A 21716-nucleotide genomic window follows, 5' to 3' on the forward strand; every position below is an offset into this window, starting at 1 on the left:
TGCCGCAGATATCCTTAATTTTGGACCTGATCTCTAGCCAGAAGGATTGGATGATCGGGCAATGCCACCACATGTGACCCAAATCCCCCTTAGCCCCACATCCATTCCAACAATCATCTGGGTAATCTACGTTTATTGCATGCAGCCTCTGTGGCGTAAAGTACCATCTATAACAAATCTTAAGTGCACACTCTCTGGTAGTTGTGCATCTGGAGGACCTGTATGCCCTGTCCCAAATTCTCGGCCATGATTCTGGTGCTATCTCTCTCCCTATATCCCTTTCCCATGCAGTCATGTAAGACAATTTTTCTTCTTCTGGGACATGTTCTAGGAGGCAGTAGCAGGTTGCTACCTTGTGTGTTCGCAGCCCTTCCGCGGCCGTCAGTTCTAGACCTATGGGCTGCCTAGAAGCCGCTTTTTTCTCATTCGGGTTGGTGATCCAGAGTCTAAGTTGTATGTATCTAAATCTCTCTGTCTCCGGGAGGCTACATTTTTCTTTACATTGGATAAATGTCAGGGAGTCATTATCAGCATATAACTCCTGTAGTCTCAGGGTCCCCGCTCCCGACCAGGTATGGTAAGATTTAGATTGGAGCCCTGGGGTGAACATTGGGTTCTGCGTGATCGGGGTCAGGGGGCCCAGTCCCGGGGTTAATCCTCTTAGAGTTATCTGCCTGTCCCAGCATCGGAGCGTGGAGCGCGTAGTTGGGAGAAGGGGTCCCCTGGAACCCCGTGCCTCCCGTGGTAGAAAGGGGAGGTGAGAAAGGGGCGCCCCGGCGGACATCTGTTTAATATCTTGCCATTTTGGGGGGGGTCAACTTGAATTGCCCAGCTCAGGATGGGAGCAATATATGTAGCTCTATAGTATCTTAAAATCGATGGGAGTCCTAGGCCTCCCAATTGTCTGCTTCTAGTGAGGATCCGGCGCTGGATTCTGGGTGTTTTGCGCTGCAAGATAAATCTGCCTATTTCCTTCTGCAGGTTATGTAAGTCTAGCTCCGGAATGTGAATTGGGAGCGCCTGAAATGTGTAAAGCATTCGGGGTAGTAGGGTCATCTCGATGGCTGTTACTCGTCCTAGCCAAGATATCTCCTGAGGGGCCCATTTTACAAGAGAATCCTTTGCCTCTTTTAACAAAGAAGGGATATTGGCTCTTACTAATCCTGCGTATGTTGGGGTTAGGTGCACGCCCAGGTACGTTATTTTGGAATTTACCCACCTAGATGAATAGGTGTCCTGTAGGACTTTAGCACCTCTGGCGCTTCAGAAAGTTTTAGGCCTTTTGACTTGGCCTTATTAATTGTGAAGCCGGCTATCCGCGCAAACCTTCCCAACAATCTCATGAGCGGAGGGACCGAAGTCTGAGCCTCTCTTAAAAAACACAGCACATCATCTGCGTATAACGACACTTTGTGGGTTTGGGCTCCCACCTCGAACCCTTGAATTTCAGGGTGCAGGCGAATGTGTTGGCTAAACGTTCCATAGCTAAAGCGAAAACCAGCAGTGATAGGGGACATCCCTGCCTGGTCCCTTTACCCAGTCTTATCTGCGGTGTCCATTGGGCGTTGACACGTATTCGAGTAGCGGGAATCTGAAAGTTGGCCAGGACCAATTCGGAAAAGTGTGGGCTGAAACCAAACCCCTCCAAAACTAGACCGGGTAATCCCAAGACATACTATCTAAAGCCAGATGGGCGTCTAGAGAGAGCAATGAAAGGGGGCCAGGTATAGAGGAGGATAGGGCTATTAAGTCTATTGCTCTCCGGATGTTGTCATGGGCCGATCGTCCCAAAATAAATCCCGTCTGATCCATGTCTATTAATGTAGGTAATGTATCTCCTAATCGCTGTGCTATGATTTTGCTAAACAGTTTGGCGTCCGTATTGAGCAAGGCTATGGGTCGGTAGGAAGCACAATCTGCTGGGTCTTTTCCGGGTTTTAGAATTAGAATTGTGGTAGATTCAGCCATAGATTGGGTGACCGATTACGTTTCACACAGGATGTTGAATAGTTTTGTAAGATGTGGTATGAGTTCCTTCGCAAAAGTTTTATAGTATTTATTTGTGAATCCGTCCGGACCCGGAGCTTTGCCCATAGGGAGTGTTTTGATGGCGAGTTCAACTTCTTCCGACAATATTGGGGCATCTAAGAGTTCTAAAGAGGATTGGGGCAGTTGTGGGAGGTCCGCCTTGGATATAAATTCTTTAACCGCTTGCGGATCCCCCTTATGTGAGGTTGTGTGTTCCCTGAAAAAATATTCTATAATGCGGCATTTACTCTCCTCAGAATATGTGTCTTTGCCTGATTTATCTTGCAGGTGGTCAATTCTGTTTCGTTTCATTTGTTTACCTAGTTTAGGTGCCAATAGTTTGTTAGCTTTGTTTCCTTTAGTGTAAAAAAAATGTTTAATGCACATCATGCTGTATGCCGCCTTTCCCATATGATGCGCTTCCAGGGCCTTTTTCGCCACTCTCAGGTACCTTAATGAGTGCCGGGAGGGCTTTTTCTTGTGGCCTCTTCAAGTCTGTGTACTTCCCCCTCTAGTTGCTCTCCCTCGTTGTGTTGCCTGTTCTATCAAATGGCCCCTGAGCACTGCCTTACTCACATCCCACATCGTTCACCAGCCCACCTCTCCCGTGTCATTCTCGCTAAAATATGCTTCGATAGTTTCTCTAATGTTAGCGCGGGTCAGTGGGTCATCTAACAGGAAGTCATTTAGCTTCCAAGCAAGTTTCCTTGGTAGGGTCGGTCCAAGGGGGGCTATCGTCTGCAGAACCGGAGAGTGATCTGCCAGTGCTTCGGGAAGTATGTCCACCATTCGGACATATTGAATCAATGAGTCGGATATAAAAAACATGTCTAACCTTGAGAATCCCCCATAGACCGCCGAAAAATAAGTGTAATACCTTTCTTCCTGATGACAGTATCTCCATACCTCAATCGGGGAGTGGTCTTTCAGTTTAGAGGTGAGGGCCTTAAAATTGTTTCTATCATTAGCTGTGGGGGGTAGGGTTTTGTCAACTAGGGGATTGACCACCGCATTGAAGTCCCCCCCCAGAATCACTTCTCCCTCAGAATGATTAGATATCGCTTTTGACAATTTCAGGAAGAATTGGCTTTGGTTACTATTGGGGGCATAGATGGAGATCAAAGTGACCTTATGGCCATCTAATATGGCGTTGTCCAACGGGAATCTCCCCTCCTCATCTCTGACCATTCCCTGAGTTTTAAATGAGATCCCCTTGCGCACCAGGATGGCAACCCCTCGCTTTTTCATCTCGCTAGAGGCAAAAAATTTGGTGGGGTAGAGCTTTTCGTTGAGGCGGAATTCATCAGCCGGTTGTAAATGGGTCTCCTGAAGGAATAAGAATGATGCATCTAGGGATTTTAATCTGTGGAAGAGGGCTTTGCGTTTCAGAGGGGAGTTTAATCCCTGGACATTGAGCGAGATTAATTTATAGCCAGGGGTTGCCATGGTGTATTCGCGAGCTGTAGCTTTTGGGATTGAACTTTACAGTGCAGCACGACTGAGTGTTGTGGTGAATCAAAGCATAAAAACCCCTCACCAGTTGCCAGATAGGGGTAAACATAAAGTAACTAAAAAAGGAATCCTAATAGAAGCGGGTCATAACTAATGAGCATGTTACCTTGCTCAAAAATTGCATTATCCTTAGTCCCCAAGGTAATTTAAACCTCATACAAAACATGTCAGGCGTCATCCATTCTGACGCCCAGATCAACTTTCAAACAGGATTTTCAGAACTTTCAGAACTTTCAAGCCCGGACTGGACTCGAGACAATCTAACCATGAGCTCAAGTGGGCAGAGGGGGGGAGGGCGCATAAACGCCCAAGATCCTCTCGGCTTGTTATTGTGTTGTGGTAGCCTCACGCCCTTGCTTCGCTTGCAAGCTGTCTAAGCTTCCAGCAAGAAGTTCCCAGGTGTTCTTCCGGACCAACGCAAAGTTTCCAATACTTCCAGAGTTCCCTTTCTCATGGAATCCGCCTCCTAGTCTGAGTATATTAAAGCCCAACCGGGGTCCTGAACATTAAACAACTCTCCACTGTGTACCTCAGAGCATCTTCAAACTCCCATCCTTGGACTGTTCAGGTTGCTGCCCAGCTTTCCCCCTCTGACGATGCTGGGGGTGAGGCCTTTTCAGGGGGTTTGGGTGTTTTCCCCGGGTCTGGTCCGCGGTTTGGGGTCGTGGAGAGGTGCGGTCGACGTCGTGACCTTCCTCGGTTTCGGTGGGATACATGGGGCGGAGTCATTCCCTTCCTGAGATCGTGGATTGTGGGCATCATCTTCAGGTGGTGTCTCGCCCATTATATCTCTCGCTTCCTCCTCTGAAGTGATTATGTGCTGTTGGTTATGAAGTTCAAAGATCAGCTTACATGGGAATCCCCAGCGGTAGCGGATTGTCACTTTCTGTAGTCGCCGTCTGCGCGCTAGTGTGTAAGGGGCTAGGTCTTGGAACAATTGGATCTCCGTGCCCTGAAACCGTATTGTCTGAGTCTCTGGCCGCGTCCATGATTTCCTCCTTTTGGCGATAGAAGTGCACTCGAGTGAGTACATCTGGAATTAGGTTTTTCTTCATCTGGGCCGATGAGTACACCCGATGTGTTCTATCCAGCTTAAGGTCACCGTTTGGAGGTAGTTCCAAGAGGGCTCTGAAGAATGTCTCCACGTACTCAGCCAGCTCCCGATCGGGTATCTTCCGGGGGATCCCCTGCAGGCGCACATTGTTTCTCCTTGATCTGTTTTCTAAATCGGCTTGTTGGCCCAGATCTCCTCAAGGTGTTCCTCAATGGCTTTTACTGTACCCGCCAGTACTTTGCTGTCATGAGATTGAACGCAGGTTACATTCTCCAAATCGCTGACTCTGGATTCTAGACCCCCAAGATGGGGTGTAAGATCTGCCAGGGATTGGGCCAGGGAGTCTTTGGAGGTTTTGATCTCCTTTTTTATTTCTTGAGTGATATCTTGTTTAAGTGATTTAAACATTCCCTCCAGATCCTCCCTGGATACCGCCATGTTGGTGGGTCGCTTCAGGGGTGGGGGCAGATGAGTTTCAGTTTTAGTTTCAGCCGTAATCCTGCTTGTGTGAAGCGAGTCCTGGAGTTGTGGTTTCATATATGTCTGAATGCTCCGTGGCTTTTTTTTGGCTATTGGTTTGGGCATCACTTGCCAAGGTAGCCGTTGTCGCTGAATTGCCTTCACATATAGAACCTCCAGATGCTTCCCAAAGGTAAGGCGCGCTGGGGAGCCTCACATCTCCTATGCTGTTCATAGGGGCACTCCAGGACGTATGAGGCTTGAGTTATCTGTTGGGGTGTCTGATATCGTCCCTTAGCGTAGCCTCTCCGTGTTCTCTTATGAAGCGTTGACCCTCCTCAACCAGCCATCCTCATCTTAATTCTGGGGCCCCCACATTCATCGGCTAACTAGTACCCCCATCGGTCTCCAATCTGTCCCGCTCAGTTGACACGCTGTGTACTGTTGGGGCCCACTTCGCTTGAATCAATTCAATGAAGAGTAAAAAACTTCAGCTATTTGCTCGTATAGCGTTGATCTTGTAATGTTCAGGCTGGGTTGCATTGAGAGGCATGCAGCATGGGTGTCGGGTGCATTCGAGTGTTTCAGTCTGGGCACTATATGGTATTGCAGAAACAGCTTGTCCTTCGAAGGATTATGGCTAGTGGATCTCCGGCGCCGCCTGACCTGCCGGAGCCTCCTTTCCCCAGCGAGCCACGGAAGGCGCTCTCGCGCCGCTGTCAGCTTTAAGGTCTCATCAGGGGGAAGGGTGGGATGGACCCTGCAGGCGTCGGCTCAACGCCTCGCGCCACTCAGGACCAAACGTCCCAGCGTCGGCAGGGCCGGCAGAGACAACAAGTCGTGATCGGGCCGGGAAGTGGGGGACACAGAACTCGCCTCCCCCTCCGGGAGTCCTCTCTTCTGGGGCCACAGGCCCCCAGCTCCAGGCCAGCTCTCAGGAGGGCGGATCAGCGGCTCGCCGTCTCCGCGCCGCTGCTCGCTTCTCCAATGTGGTTCTCGCAGTACGGGCCAAACGGACACCCCGCTTCTGCCGTGACTGGGGTCCCTCGGGGATCGCCTTCTCCCATCCGGACCTCCCCTCTCCGCCGCAGGTTCATCAGCTGGCGGCGAGGTGGCACGGGCGGGTTACGACTGCAGCCCCGCTCCCCCTCCTGATCGGAGGTTCTCTCGCCGCCGCCGCTGCTGCTCTCGTTGGTCGACTTCACTCTCCCCGTGATCCCCAGCGGATCTCAGTGTGTTGCACGGACTCGGCAGGGTCCAGCGCAGGGCTCCACTTCTCAGGGGCAGCTCTGGGTGGCGCGCGCCGCCATTTTGTGGATCTCTCGCCGACCCACCTTTCCAGTCAAAATAAGACTCTGGGTCGAGCGTTCAGGGGAAATGAGTGCAGCGGGGGATGCACCACCTTCTTGTGCTCATTTTCCTGTGGTCTTCGGGCGAAAGTTACTCATTATAATGGTGAATTCAGCCGATCTGGGCGCAGTGACATGGAGCTCACGGGAAGCACGACCGCATGGCGTGCTGCCTAGCCACGCCCTCTACTGCGAGTCCTGTTTTAATTAGTTCAGGTGTTTGCCATTTGGAGGGATGGGCCTTTAAAGGGGTGGGCAGCCATTTTTAAGTCAGACTGCAGAGTGCACATTCTGTATAGCTCCAGAAATGTCATCTGTGCTCTTTGCACTCTGGGTATCCTCCCCCTCTGCTGCCAAGCTCAGCCAATGGGCTTCTTGCTGCTGACTCAATCCATGTGCGTATCCCATAGTAATATTTACTCTGGATGCTGAATTTCTTAGTCTGTTTGGGATCTCTTGAGAACCTGGTCTGGTCGCTCTTTTTCTCCACATTTCTCCGATAGGCTTTTCCGCGGGTGCAGCTTGCCCTTAAAGAAGGATCCTCCCTGGTGGTCTCCTCTCCTAGTATCAGTGTCTCTTTTTAATGCAACACCCAGGAATGTGCTCCTCAAGCAGACATCTCCATTTTCTAAAATGGCCCTGCTCAGCACATAGCTGTAACATGAGGTCCTGTGTATAGCAGTCTGGTTGTGGGGTCCCTCCGTTTAGTAGACGGGCAATGCTGGCTGTGAATTGATGCAGTGGAATGAGGTCTACTGACCCTCCTGTATAATCTCTCTGACCCCTGGATTAATATTTGGTTAATGAAACACATTTACAGGAGTCCATTTTAATTTAGCCCCCAGTGGTGGAAATGAAATGTAAAAACATACAATAAAAAAAGTAGAATACTCGTGTAGAGGTTCGAACCCAGGTTACAAGTCTGCTGCCTTTTTTAGTTTGGGCTTTTAATAAACCGAAACTATTGCATTAGCGTGTAGATGGGGAGAGATTGCATTTGAGGAGGGGCACACAACACATAGGTGTTTGGTTATTTGCCCACTGTGGTTAACCAGAAGAAGGACTTGGACTATTCGAGGTAATTTACAAGGAGATTTATTAAAATAACAGAACCAAAATGCCTAACTAGCCCTATTGGTATGAGGGAAGTTCCCTACTTGGTAAAACAAATACTAAGGGGGCACTTTACCTTCCAAAAATAAGTTCTTCGGTCCGAATCCTCTCCAACTAACTGGCCCTACCACTTTAGAAAAAAAAACATCTAACTAAAAGGGAAAGGGGTGGCTTTGTACAATAGCCTCAGCAGGGCAAATGCCTGGCCCAATTTATACTTGGTTCTTTCTTGGGTTTTAAAGTTTCTTTTCCACAACAGGATATTCTTCCCAGTTTTTGTATAAAGGTATGGGGTTCACCCTTTCCTGTTAATACATTAAACTGTGTCTTGTTGTGAACATTTCCATTCCTCCAGGATTTCATGTAAACAAAAAAATGACACTTCCTCCTTCAAGGCGTTGGGTTTTCTGTTATCCTCATACAGGTTATTTTCTTTCACCCAAGTGGTTTCACATAAGGCAGGGTGGACAGCTGCCCTATCAGAGTTCTATACCTTCCGTTGCTTTCTCAGCTTTAATTGAAAGTTTTCATACCTCTTTCTCAATCGCCCTTTCATAGGGTATTTGGACACTTTGATTTCTCAGGCTCCCATAACCTTGATGGCTTTCCCAGTTGTTATTCACAATGTGTGTATTTCTATCAATCCCCCTTTTCATAGGTTATTTGCATACTCAGTTTCTCGGCTGCCGTAACCTTGATAGCTTTCCCAGCCATTAATCAGAATGTACGTACCTGTAACGATATGCTCTGTTAGGTTTCTCTCCCGTTACCTTGTTGGCTTTCCCCGCGACTACTTGTCTCTCTTGCTATGGTCCAACGCGTGCGGAGCTCAGGGATTCGGGCTTCATCATATGTTCTGGTCTTGGCGTCTGTTACTGGCCTACCACTGCTTATTTGTGATTGCGCCACCAGTTGGGACGTGGGCATTCCTGTCACTGCTCCTTCACCGACCTGCGCTCTTCGGTCTGGTAGAACGCCAACCCTCAGGTGTTTGGCTCGCAGCTTGCTCGCCCTCCAGGCTGCCACTGGCTCTGCGGCCTCCAGAACGTCAATGATGCAGCGTCTCGCCTCTGCATAGCGGTTCTGGTCGCTCCGTAGGAGTTTCCTTTCTTATACACATCACAGGAATAAGCTGAATGTCCTTCGCTGACTCTGGCATTCAAGCTGTGTTCGGCATTGCCTGTAGCCAATAATGTAAAGAAGGATTTTTGTAGAATATAGTTGTTGCAGGAGATGTATTTTCCATATCCATATATGCAGACACGGTGGTTTGGAGTAGATGTTCTGTTCTGTAATGGGAGCCCTTGTCCCAAACATGAGAGTTACACTAGTGCCGTCCCACTTGCCCAGACCCCTAAGGGGGGTCTTGCGTAGCGGGCTCACCTCCCTAGCCTCCAAGGGGGGGGCGCTTCCCTCTGGGGGTGAAGGGGTGAATTGTTCATATTCGTCACACCATCCATGCCCACCCTAATAACTGACTGTTCCCAACCAGTTCCTGTGCCTCCCAAAACACCTCCTCGTGGGAACTCTTTGAGCTTGCTTTAATCAAGCCTTACCATCAAACTTTGCACTTGTGTACCTGACTGTTTTTTCAAAGAAAGTCTTCTCATACTTAATGACTTAATTGAAGCTTTAAACGCGTTAGTGGTGTAATTAACCAGGTCTGCCATGAGCCACTCGATTTCAGAAGCACTAAAATTGTCATTCACAAGTCCTGTTAAAGACGACAATTGGCAAAGCCAATAGTTTTGGCTTGTCTATAAGTATTAGGCATTTGAAACGGGGATCTACATTAAGATTAGATAAATAGTAGATAAAAGCAGCTCCTCTGTCTGGAGCAGTGACTAGGAGCAACCACAGCAGGAACAAGGCACTAGTACATAGTATTCCGCAAATCTAACTTTGTGTAAGATGCAAATATGTAATTTTGTCCATTATCTATGACACCCTATGCTTTAAATGTCATATAGATGTGTCCTATAGATTGCCCCAAAAGCACAGAGTTAAATTCACATAGGTGTGTTCTGCAACAGTTGGCCTAGGGAGCCAAAAGTAGCTGTTGGTGTCAAGTTAACCAGGCTCTTCTAGGCTACAAGAAGGAGCTAAATTGCTCCAAGCACCCCTCAATTGCCCAGGTACTCGAACCATTTTGCACCTGCTCCCATCATTCAGCGATTAATACCACCATCAGCAGCAAGATGCACACAGCAATCTCTCAAGCAAGGGTGATCCATGTCAAATAATGTACATTTTTTTGCGTCCCGCTTATGACCTTTTTTAAACCAGAAGGCTGTTCCACAGGTTTTGCATCTGCCTCAATGTACACCAATGGCAATGATTAGATTCGAACTTGGTCTGATTTCGCTCTATTGTATGTATACATGGAAGTTATGTGCACTATGTAGAACATGTTTGATGGCACCTACATCAGACCACCTAATGTACATATTAACTGCACATGTGCTGTCATCAGATCATAGATTCATCATTGTGTGGAAAACCACTGTCACAAAAGTATTGGCGGCTGCTGATATATTGATGGAATTTCTGCTGGGTAATCCACCCCATGCCATGCAAAAATTACTCCAATATGATCAAACACGACAAGCATGCCTAACCTATATAGATTTGAAAAATAATCCCTTCAACAATAAAAGATGCCTGACGTTGGAATCTTACCTAGCAAAATGTCCATCACCTTTGCTCAGAAATGCCTTCTTGCGGTGAAGACTCAATTTGTGGTCGACTAATGATGTACTGGCAAGACGGAGAATCATAGAGAAGGAACAAAACATCTGTCGTTTTTGTAAGCATCCAGGTCAGCCCAAAACGATCAAACACTTGATTGCCGAATGCATAAAACTTAACAGCAAGCGCACCTTTTACTTGAGAAAACCTTCAGACATTACAAAAGTGTTGATTCAGAGGGCCTTTGGTAATATATATTTTGTGCGAAGAATCAAACTTTGTCGAAAATTGAAACAAATCAATTTTCTTGGTGCGTTGCAATTAGATGAAATGCTCGGTTTTTGACACCTTTTTATGCTGAGATTTTGTTCATTGCTAACTGAATATGGTGACGAACTAACCGCTTTTACCTAGAGACGTATGATCTTAGTGTGATTAATAGATATGTCACTTGTGTAAACTATTGGGTATTAATTTGCATATATGTGATTGTATGTCTACTGAAGAGCATCTGCTATTGTCTTGTTGTGTTTCCTCTGTTTGTCTAACTATTTCATGGTTTTTAACTGATTGTTTTAGCCTACGATTTGTATTTACTAAGTTTGTTCTTTTTGTATATTCATGAGTTGAAAGGTTGATTGCAATCAGACAGATCAATAAAAAAAGTACCACTATGGCAGTGCCTGGCAAGTGCCTTTCCCATGCCTACACAAAAGCTGTTGGCATTAGCAATGCTTGTTTTTCAAAGTAGTGTCCCTAGTTCTCTCAGCCACACAATCTGTTTGAGTTGCATACAAGCAAATTGAAGCTTCAACACAGTATTGTCTATCCCTATGTCTGGGGGGGGGATTGCCTTCATTGGCTAGACTGCAAGAGGGTGGATAATGCAACATGTTTGGTATTGCTAAACCTCGCACATTGGCAGTGTATTTTACGTGTTGCGTCACATCATTCAGAAAGTGAGTACTGTAGGCACTTTTTAAGTGTATCGATGATGGGGAGGGTGGAAGGAAAGACATGTTTGGGAAGTGGCATGCTAAAATGCAGTGTATGGTCAAAAGGCAGATGTTGTTCCAGACAAGTTCACAGGTCCATGACGGGCACAGTGTACAAACCTGGAGATATATGTCTAATAAGAGCAGGAAACTAGACATATATGGCTGGTAGGTTTCAACTAGCGCCTATGCAACTGAAGAGGTGTTTGTGATGTCTGGATTTACTCGCATGTAAAATGTCCTGAGAAATGCTCATGGAATGTTGACCACTTTAGGTTCTCTTCGATGTTGTCCTGGTGGATGCATCAGAAAGTGTGTTGCGAGCCCCGTTGTCACGACAGATCTGTGTTGGAGGAGTTTGCCTCTATTTTGTTCTACGCCACCAGCACTTTCCACAGTCCAGATGAGTCTTTATAGCATTCCCGGGTGTGTATTTCTGTGACCTCTTGGTGCCTGAGAGCATAAGTTTAAGGCACGTGGGCAGAGTGATGCATAGAATGGGGTGTTGCATGACGATTATGGGGGTAGCGCTGTGTGACTTGTTATCACAAGCCAAAGAGCCACCTTTCTTGAGCTATTTCTGGGTGTGATTGGCTGTCTAAGAGATGTCTTTCTGTCACTGTTCAGATGTTATGGACTTAAAGCTACTTCCATCTGGCCACACAGCTGAGAATGATACTTGGGCTGTGCTTCCATGAAGTGTACATGTACTTCAGAAAAGTCTGTAATACTGCGCTGCACATAAGAATATAGCACTCATTTGGAGCCTGTTAAAGTGTTGTATCCTATACTGATCTCTGATTTGAATATAAAAAAAAGGACTCCAGATACATTTGATAAAGTAGTATGTCTAGGCACACAGCGCTTTTTCTTTCAGTAAGATGTAGATTAACTGGTGGCTTTCAGTTTCAGAATGGCTGCGGTTGTTGCCGTTCTTGGGCGTTCTGGCGCTGCTTGGATACCTTGCAATTCGGCCATTCCTGTTGAAGAAAAAACAGCAGAAGGACAGCCTGATTAATCTCAAGATCCAGAAGGAGAACCCCAAAGTTGTGAACGAAATCAACATCGAAGATCTGCATCTCGCCAAAGCTGTTTACTGCAGGTGTTGGCGCTCCAAGACGGTGAGTGGGTTTTTTGTGGGTGCACTGGTATGGTGTCGTGGAGCAGATGGCTGGTGTGAGTGCACTGACTTTACCACAGTGCCAAACGCTTTATACATGGGTAAAGGTGGAATGTTCTAAAAGTCCCGTATCTGTATGAATGCTGCTCATTTACTTATTATGGTACTATCCCAACTCTGCCAATGTCGGGGAATCCTTTTTGGGGAATTAAGGGAAGCGCATGACTCGAGCGTATGCACATCACAAACTCTTAAAATTATGTACAGATGCAACCCTGGCATCAACACAAAATCGATCCACATTAAAAATATGAGTGTGATGGCTGGTATTGGGTTTGTTTGCTTTTCTGTAGCTGAGGTGATTTTGTTTTTGTGTGGAGTGTTTGTAGTAGGTGATGTAGAATTTGGAACGAGGAGATTCGGGTTCCAATCCTCGCTTTCTCAAATGAGCAAAATCATGTGATCCTGGAGGAATCGAGTCATTTCTTTATGCCTTGGCCATTTCAGTAGCAACATTGGACATTTCTCCACTGTGACAAGGCGCTCAATGAGTCACAAGACAAACCCAATACTTTGTCAATTTTTACCATAAAATGTTGCAAAAACTGGCAGTTCTGGCTTGCTGTCTAACACCTTTCCCTCAGTATTTTTGAGGGGGCTCCCACCTCGTTAGTCCAGTCGCCCTTCAACAGGTCATACTGCAGTTCCAATTCACTGGAGCTAGGGTACCTCTACTGTCTGGTCTATCTCTGTCCTTGAGAGGGCCTAAAGGCTGTAGCCTTCTCTCTGAGTCAGGGACTTCCTAGGTGACCTTGCATGGTAGTCTGGTTGTCATGGTACCCTTTTCCACCTGATGACTGTCTCTCAACCTTTTCCTCATTCTCCTGCCTATTTTCTTCTCCAGCCTCCTCTTTGTCTCTCTCTGCTCTGTCTTAACTCTTTTCTCCCTTTTTCTGTCTCCACCCTCCAGTTCCTTTCTGATCTTATCTTCTTCTCGCTATACGACATTCCTCTCTACACTTCCTATGCCTTATCTCTCACACCTACTCTCTAATCCCTCCCTCCAAAACTACCTCCAGTCAGGCTCATTTGCATACAATCTGGAACATTGTTAGTACTCCGTCAGTCCCAACACCCTACCTTCACTTTCTCCAACCACATCAAATTCTCCTCAACCTGCTGTACACACCACTCTGGGCTCTTGGTCTTGCTCCAAACCCCTACCACTGACTATTCTGGCCTTTTAGAACCATCCCCTTCCTGCCTACAAGCTTCCCTTTGCTCCCGTTGGGTACTTGTCAGCTGCTCCCCTGTGCCATCGCTGTCCGAGCCATCAGCAGGAGGGCGGGGACCTCCACTGGAAGTCTTCATAAGGCCTTCTAGCCCAATCTCTTTTTAGCCTCCATCTTTGCCATACAATCAACGTGGTTTGTCTACTCTGTATCCCCTTCACCTGGCAAATCAGTTGTCCAACAGGATTTGGGCAGTGTGCCTAGGTCACTCCTGTTCTTGGGCCTTCTCTTGTCTTGCTAGTTCTTGCTCTGCTGCAGCTGCTCTGTAAGCCAATGTGATGAATCTTCGCTTGGCATCACTTGGAGAGGAGTCTCTTCCCATAAGGCCAGGCAGGTACGCTCGCCAATTTATAGACACCCCTCGGGGTGGTAACATGCGAGAGGACCTCATGCGCCAGAACTCCCCTTCTGGGGATAAGAAAGATCACCTAGGTAAAAGTCGGCACAACACCCCAAACCTCACAACCCCAAATCCTTTGCCACCTTTACACTCCCCCCCCTGAATAGTGCCTCTATGCGTTACTGTAGCATTGACTCGGTGACATCTACTGAGGCGAAAACGACCTGGGAGGCAGGTACTGACACAAAGAGGATGCACAGATGCAGGAAGGGCGCTTCCGTGAACTCAGAGGAGCGTTCTATCCTTCCAGGAAGAAACATACCTGAACAGACTTTAAAAACCAGAGAGGTAGTTGACATGTCAAGCTGTCCCCAGAGCAACAGTGTGAAAGGCTGGAGACTGGGACGCTGTCGGGCGAAGAGACTTGTCTCTAGCATGTCATGTCTGACACAAGACCCTACAAGAAGCTGGCGAGGCAGTAGCATGACCTCCAGAAGGAGGTGGACCGCGTGGTCTGTAACTGGTGCAGAAACTGCAAGGAGCCAAAGGCTGCAAGACTGCTGCAGCGACCCAGAAGACGAAAAAGAGTGAAACAAGGACAGTGCAGACCCCAGCAGAGACTGAAGCCTGGCGAGAAGAGACCAGAAGGTACGGAAGAGAGCGGGCTGGCAAGTGGGGGCACGAGAGGGTCCTGGCAAAAGAATAACAGCACATGGGGAAATGGGGGGCATGCAACAGTGCCCCAATTTGTAAAAGCAAGTGAGCTGTTCATAAGAGGAAATCTTCCTCGTGTCAGTGATGGTGCCAAAACCACTGACCACCAGAGAAGGGTCAAAGACCCCAATGTGAGAGTGTGACTTTTGCATCCGAGGCTGTCTTCCTCGTGTTGGTGGTTGCCCCAAGGACACTTATCGTCAGAAAAGGGTTGAGGACCTGAACGATGGAGAACGAGAGAAGGGTACAAGCCCACTTCCTTCTGGCAGTACTTGGAAGTGAAGTAAACGTCGGTGAATAGGTGAAACCAGAAATGGGTGTTAAAGGTGTGAAGCCTGATAGAATGTAGGACAGGGGAAGGCAGTCATTCCCCCTGGTGGTGATGAACGGAGAGCAAGATACCAGCAAGATACCAGGAGAAGGGAGTCATTCTCCTGGTATCCGGAAACTGCAGTAAAGTCCAAGAAGGCCTGGGGAAGGCTGTTCTTCCCCCAGGCTATCTGAAAACATATGTCAGGAAAAGGGAGCCATTTTCCTGACCCACCAAGGTGTACCTTGTTTGATTGATTGTTTGCTACTCTACTTTCGGGGGAAGGGAGTTTCTCCCCCTGATACTATGTCCAAAGTATTGTTTGGAACATTGCTAGCAGGGGATTGGAGTTATTCCCCCAGACAACGTGTTTGAACTGAATAGAACTGTTAAAACAAACCAGGAACTTGAACCCAGGAAAAGGGGGCGGGGGGGTCATTCCCCTGGGATCAGCTAGAACAATACTACCGAATTATAGTTTCTAGTGTGAGGGTCAGAAGCAAGGTTTTCATGACTCAGGATGGTGTTCATTTTGAGTTAACGGGTGTCCTGACAGTCCCCTTGGATCTTTTAGTTGAGGCAGGGAACCCACCCCCTCCCCTAGAGATGGGGATAGGTAGGTTTTCTTTTCCCTTTTTCGCTGAATAAAAGTCTTTGCCCACAAATGTCACCTTGTGTCAGCCTCCTCCTTCTGCACCCTTACACCAGGCTGTGGTTTGTGGGATAGTTGTTGGGTCTCCTATTCATCCACTGGATAGTGAAGTCTTATTTTTTTTATTCCCCTTTGGGTAACCAGTCCGTTCCTCCTGTTCCAGGCCAGGTCTTGTCCTTCAGGCCCAGTGCATTATGGTACTTGTAGTTTTCTCTCAACAGTGCTGTTTCCCAGTAACTGTTATTCCCTGGTTGCCTGACGAGTCTGGTGCATTGTGGGTGCCGGGATTCTTGAGAACCACCTGGAATCGAAGTCAAAGACCTTGCCAGGACAAAAGCCGATTGGCATCGGATCAGAGAAAGGGGCACCAATGTGCATACCTGGGAGCCAGGGACAGACCCCCTAAACCCACCCCCGCTCCCCCAAAACGGAAAAGAAAACTGAAAACTGAACCACTGTTACTGCCTAGGCTGAAAGCCTAGATTTCTGATTTGAAAAAATTATGTAATCCTGGACAAAGCACTAGGACTCATTTATGCTAGTTAGTCAAATTGGAGTCGCCTTGAAGCTTGCAGTGCTTTGGTATGATTTCTGCTTGCTTATGTGAAAGCTTATTTCTGATGTTTGTTAATCTGCTTAGAATCACATGCTGTGCATAGGTCCGACATCCAGTGGTCACTGCAGAGTATTGCATTTTGTTTTTCGTAGTCGAAAAGGGGACGTGCGTTGTACCCACAATCCCTCACGCGTCGAGGTCCCTCAGATTGTTTTTTTCCGCCCAGCTACTGGTCGCCTTTATGCGGAGCCCCTAGAGAGACATTGCAAAATAGTTTCTTCGACCTTTGGTCGTTTGTCATTAATATCAATAACGTAGATCCCCCCCCCCCTCTCGACGCAGAGCTGTTTCTCCGCCGAGCAAGATCTTCGACAGAAGGACGAGCGGAGGGGATCCTTCGGCGCTGCCGAACACGTGGCCAGGCCTCGCCGGCCATACACAGTAGGGAGAGTGGGGTTTTGTGGTCTTTCTTTCTTCTCTTTAAGAATGCCTTTCTCTTTCCCCTCCCTCTTTCGAGGTCGTAGTCGCACTTATTGCCCTCAGCTATGGAGAGGACGCCATTTTGGTTTTGCCTGCTTTGCAAGGGTAAATATACCTGGAAGGATAAGCACAAATGGTGCAACCGTTGCTTACCCCTTGATCACCAGGAGGACGGCTGTGCGGCCTGTAAATTACCAAAGCCCAAAACTCTAAAAGACCGCAGGGTCAAAAGGTGGGTGGCCTACGCCATGTCTAGGCCTGACTCCTCGTCCGCTGCCGCCGCCGCCGAGTGTGACGAGGACAGTGACTACACGGCCCCCGTAACGGAGGCTGTAGACCTTTCAAAGGAGCGTTCACGATCCTCGTCGTCCGTCCCCAGCCCCGACAAGCCCGGCTCACGCCCAGCTTATGGGGATGAACACCCCAGCGACAAGGACGCACACGGAAAAACACCAAAGCACATACCCCCCGGCACGCATTTGTCGAAGACGAAGGCCGCCATAGCGCCAACGGGGACGCCGGGCCCAACGGCGTCTTCCGCCGACCGTAAGGGTCGTCAGCCCTCCCCGCCACCGCTTCCGCGACAGGTGACTGGGCATTCTAAAAATAAGGGCGCTAACACCAAAACCTCCGGCGACACGCATCGCAAGAGCGCTCACGTTGCCAACAAGGACTCGACGGGTAAGGAGTCAACGAGCAAGGACTCGACGAGCAAAGGCTCGACGTTACATAGCACGACGGCGACCGATCCCTCGGAAGAGAGAATGATCGCCGAAAGCCTCGCGCACATAGCATCTAAGGACGGCCAGAGACGTACGGCGAGTGAGACGCCGAAAACTGCGCACAAGGCCAAAGATACGCCGAAAGCGCCGGAAAACGGATCAGGCCAGTTCCCGGCGCTGACAGAAGGCCCTAGCCAGCGAGAAGGCTACTCGGAAGGCGAAGGCTCTCTTTCTTCGACGTTATGGGACAGAACCATACAATTACAGGAGGAAGAAAATCCTTTTTCATTCCCAGACCGTCCTGGCCGACCTCAGTGGACCTTTGAAAGGTTCCAGACCTGTATGGATAAACTAGACAGGTTCATGTCCATCCCAGAAGACAGGACACCCAGGATACCAAGGGAGGCACCCCTGGAGAGTCCAAGGGCTAAATACCAGAAGTTTTATAACCCCATACAGGAGGACATATACTTTCACAATCCCACTGAGGAAGATACCTTCTTCCAGGAGGAAGATGAGTTCACCTATGTTGAAGACCAACAAGAAGAGGAAGGTTTTCACGAGGAAACTAAACTATGTGAGGAGGGATTCCAGGAGGATGCAGGCGAGGGCGACCCAAATCCCTGGCAGTCACCGGCTAGGTCGACAGACACAGGCAGTAGCAGTATAGTCATCAGGTCTACTGAAAGTACACCAGTCAGGAACCTTTCGCCTGTCGATGATCAACCCACCTTCAATGCACTGCTGAAGAAGGCAGCAGCACATTTCGAAATTGAAACTGGGGAAGTCACCCCAGACACTGATTTTGTGGAGAGGATTATCAAGGAAAAACCCCCCACTAGCCAAATTATACCCATTCTCGCCTCAGTTAAGAGACGTATTACACCTTCTCTTTCCACTCCTGCATTGGTGAGAGGGGTCAATTCGAGGATTGAAAAACTGTTCTCTCCCTCTCAATCGGACCCATTATATATTAAGGATCACTCAATCCCGGACTCCCTGGTCGTGACCAACACCAGGAAAAGGGCAGGAGTCCCACTATCTACCAGCGAGGCACCCCCAGATAAAGAGGGGAAGAAGCTGTATGCCCTAGCCAAGAGAATCACCACCTCTGCAGCATTCTCTACCAGAATCGCCAATAATAATACCCTATTGGCAAACTACGCCGATGCTCAATGGGCTAAGCTCAAACAGGACATCGAAGAAGTTCCCGAACCCCTAAGGACTTGTTTGCTGGCTACAGTTAACGAGGGCTCTCTGGTCAATCAAAGCATCGTCAAGAATACCCTCGATGCAGCAGAGACGGCTGGCCGCACGTTGGTACAAGGAATTTTACTGAAGCGTCACGTCTGGCTTCGCAATTCCGGATTTAAGGCGGAAACACAAGCGTCCCTTATTAATAAACCCATAGAGGAGTCCAACCTCTTTGGGAGAGCAGTGGATGACGCGTTGGAGAACGCGAAAAAAGAATTTGACACAATAAAGACCTTAGACCAAATTTCAAAACCCCCTAACAGGCGGGGATTTGGTAATAAGCGCTTTTTTCGTGGACAACGCCAGCAACAAAACCAACAGTATTCTGCCAGCAACTACCAGGGTAATAGCGGCCAGTACAATCAGAGGGGTCAACGCCGTGGTAAAGGAAGAGGCCGGGGTTCCACCCCTAGAGGCTCCCAAGCCACCAACACCACCAAGTGACGCGAAGATTCGCGTCCCCTCCCATGCAACGCCGGTCGGGGGCCGGTTAACATCCTTTCTTCCAGCATGGGAGGGAATAACATTAGACTGCTGGGTACTTTCCACCGTAGCCCGCGGCTACTGTATAGAGTTCAACAGTTCCCCAACATACAGACCCCCGAGAGGACGCCGCATGACACCAGAACACCTCGCCATCCTTCTCCAAGAAGTGGACCAACTGTTGGAAAAAGGAGCCATAGAGGTCGTGCCTCTATCTCAGGTAATGGAGGGTATTTATTCAGTGTACTTCCTTGTACCCAAAAAGGATCCAACCATGCGCCCTGTATTAGATCTGCGCCCAGCGAACAAGTTTGTCAAACCCCTAAAGTTTCGTATGGTGACCTTACAGGAAGTGATCCCACTGCTATCACAGGGAGATTACATGACAACACTGGACATGAAAGATGCATACTTTCATATTTTAATGTTGCCAGCGCACAGAAAATACCTCAGGTTCATGATGGAGGGCAAAAGTGCTACCCTTCGGCATAGTATCTGCACCAAGGGTATTCACGAAAGTACTGGCAGTGGCAGCGGCCCACCTGCGCAGGTTATCCATCCCAGTATACCCTTACCTCGACGACCGGCTCATAACAGGGGATTCTTACGAGACATGCTTCTCAAACACCCAAAAGACTGTAGACCTTTTGTTCCAACTGGACTTCTCCATCAACGAGAAGAAGTCCAGCTTAGACCCCAGCCAAGTCAAACAATTCCTAGGGGCTCTAATTCGAACAAAGGACGGCCTCGTCTTCCCCTCCAACGAGAGGGTCCAAAACATGCTGTTTCAGATCCCCCAATATGTGGCAGGTCGAGAGGTGACGGTGCGCAAAGCGATGCGCTTGCTAGGAATGATGGCGTTGTGTATTTACTTGGTACCTCACGCGCACCTGCGCATGCGCCCAATGCAAGAGTGGCTCAACAGCCAGTGGTGTCAGGCCAGCGGACAATGGGACGATCTAGTGGTGGTCTCGCAGGCCTTGGTTCTCTCGCTATGGTGGTGGACAAAGGAAAACCTGATAATAGGAAAACCCTTTGCCACACCCGCGGTGGAGGCCACTCTAACCACGGACGCATCCCTCACAGGATGTGGGGCTCACCTATCCCATCAGACTGCTCACGGAGTGTGGACTCCGAGCGTAGCATCCAAGCACATAAACCTACTGGAGCTACTGGCGGTGTTCAAAGCACTAAAAGCCTTCCAGGAACACCTACAAGGGAAGACAGTGATGGTCCTTACAGACAGCACCACAGCCATGTACTACATCAACAAACAGGGGGGCACCCACTCTCCAGGACTGTCCAAGCTGTCCCAGAATATATGGAAGTGGGCTCTCAGACACAACATGTTCCTACTGTCACAACACGTACCAGGGGAACTCAATCTGCTAGCAGACGAACTCAGCAGAGATTTCCCCCTGCCCGAAGAGTACGAATGGCGATTGCACGAAGACATCGTCTCAGACGTCTTCACGCAATGGGGATTCCCGGAAATAGACCTGTTCGCAACTCTGGAGAACTCACAATGCCAAAGTTACGCCTCCAGGTACCCCCAGAACCAGTCCAAGGGGAACGGTCTTTTGATTCAATGGTCAGGGAAATTTGTTTACGCCTTTCCCCCGACTCCCCTTCTCAACAAAGTTGTGCACAAGATACACCAGGAACAAGTTACCATGATACTAGTGGCCCCAATGTGGGCCCGACAGCCATGGTTCGCTCACTTGATGGAGATGTCCCTATCTCCCCCAGTGAGACTTCCCTGCCCATACAACATGCTGTCACAGGACAAGGGCAGGACACTGCATCCATGCCCTCAGACCATGAATTTAGCAGCCTGGCTCCTGAGATCATAGAATTTGGACATCTACAACTTCCGCAGAGATGTATGGACATCCTCAGGGAAGCCAGAAAACCTAATACTCGCCACTGCTATTCTGGCAAGTGGAGAAGATTTGTCATCTGGTGTAGAGGTAAGAGCATCAACCCGGTTGACTGCTCTCCCACACATATTGTTCTGTACTTGACCCATTTACTGGATTCAGGTCTAGTGTTCAATTCCATTAAAGTCCACCTGGCGGCACTTTCTGCATAAACCACTTCCCAACTTAAAGTGTCGTGGTGGAAGATACTAGTTATCAAGGCCATATGGAGGGGGTAAAGAGAATACACCCTCCGATAGCTAACCCAGCTCCTGGATGGGACTTAAATGTGGTACTTTCCAGACTCATGGGCTCGCCATTTGAACCCATGCACAAGGCAACTCTTAAAGACATCACTCTTAAGACTGCTTTCCTAATAGCTATCACCTCCATTAGGAGAGTAAGTGAACTACAGGCTCTTTCTGTTCTAGACCCCTTCGTAACAGTTCACAAAGATAAGGTGGTTCTACGCACACACCCAAGGTGTGCACCGAAATTCATCTCGAAATTCCATGTGAACCAGTCAATAGAACTACCAATGTTCTTTCAAAACCCTTCCAACTTGGGAGAAAAAAGTCTGCATACACTAGATGTACGCAGAGCTGTCATGTTCTACATGGAAAGAACCAGGCCTCTGAGAAAGACTAATCAGTTCTTTGTCTTGGTGGCAGCAGGA

General features: G+C 48.5%; 1 protein-coding gene across 1 annotated transcript in view; it reads left to right on the plus strand.

Moving 5' to 3' along the window:
- The window catches only part of CISD2 (CDGSH iron sulfur domain 2), a 201686-nt gene that overhangs the window by 42023 nt on the left and 137947 nt on the right, over positions 1–21716 (plus strand). Inside the window, exon 2 of the mRNA XM_069630693.1 lies at positions 12105–12319. Within this exon, the coding sequence (XP_069486794.1) occupies positions 12105–12319 (215 nt within the window). The remainder of the gene's footprint in view (positions 1–12104; positions 12320–21716) is intronic.

The sequence above is a fragment of the Ambystoma mexicanum genome, chromosome 6q (assembly GCF_040938575.1).
Source record: "Ambystoma mexicanum isolate Mex_15411 chromosome 6q, UKY_AmexF1_1, whole genome shotgun sequence".
Taxonomy (NCBI): domain Eukaryota; kingdom Metazoa; phylum Chordata; class Amphibia; order Caudata; family Ambystomatidae; genus Ambystoma; species Ambystoma mexicanum.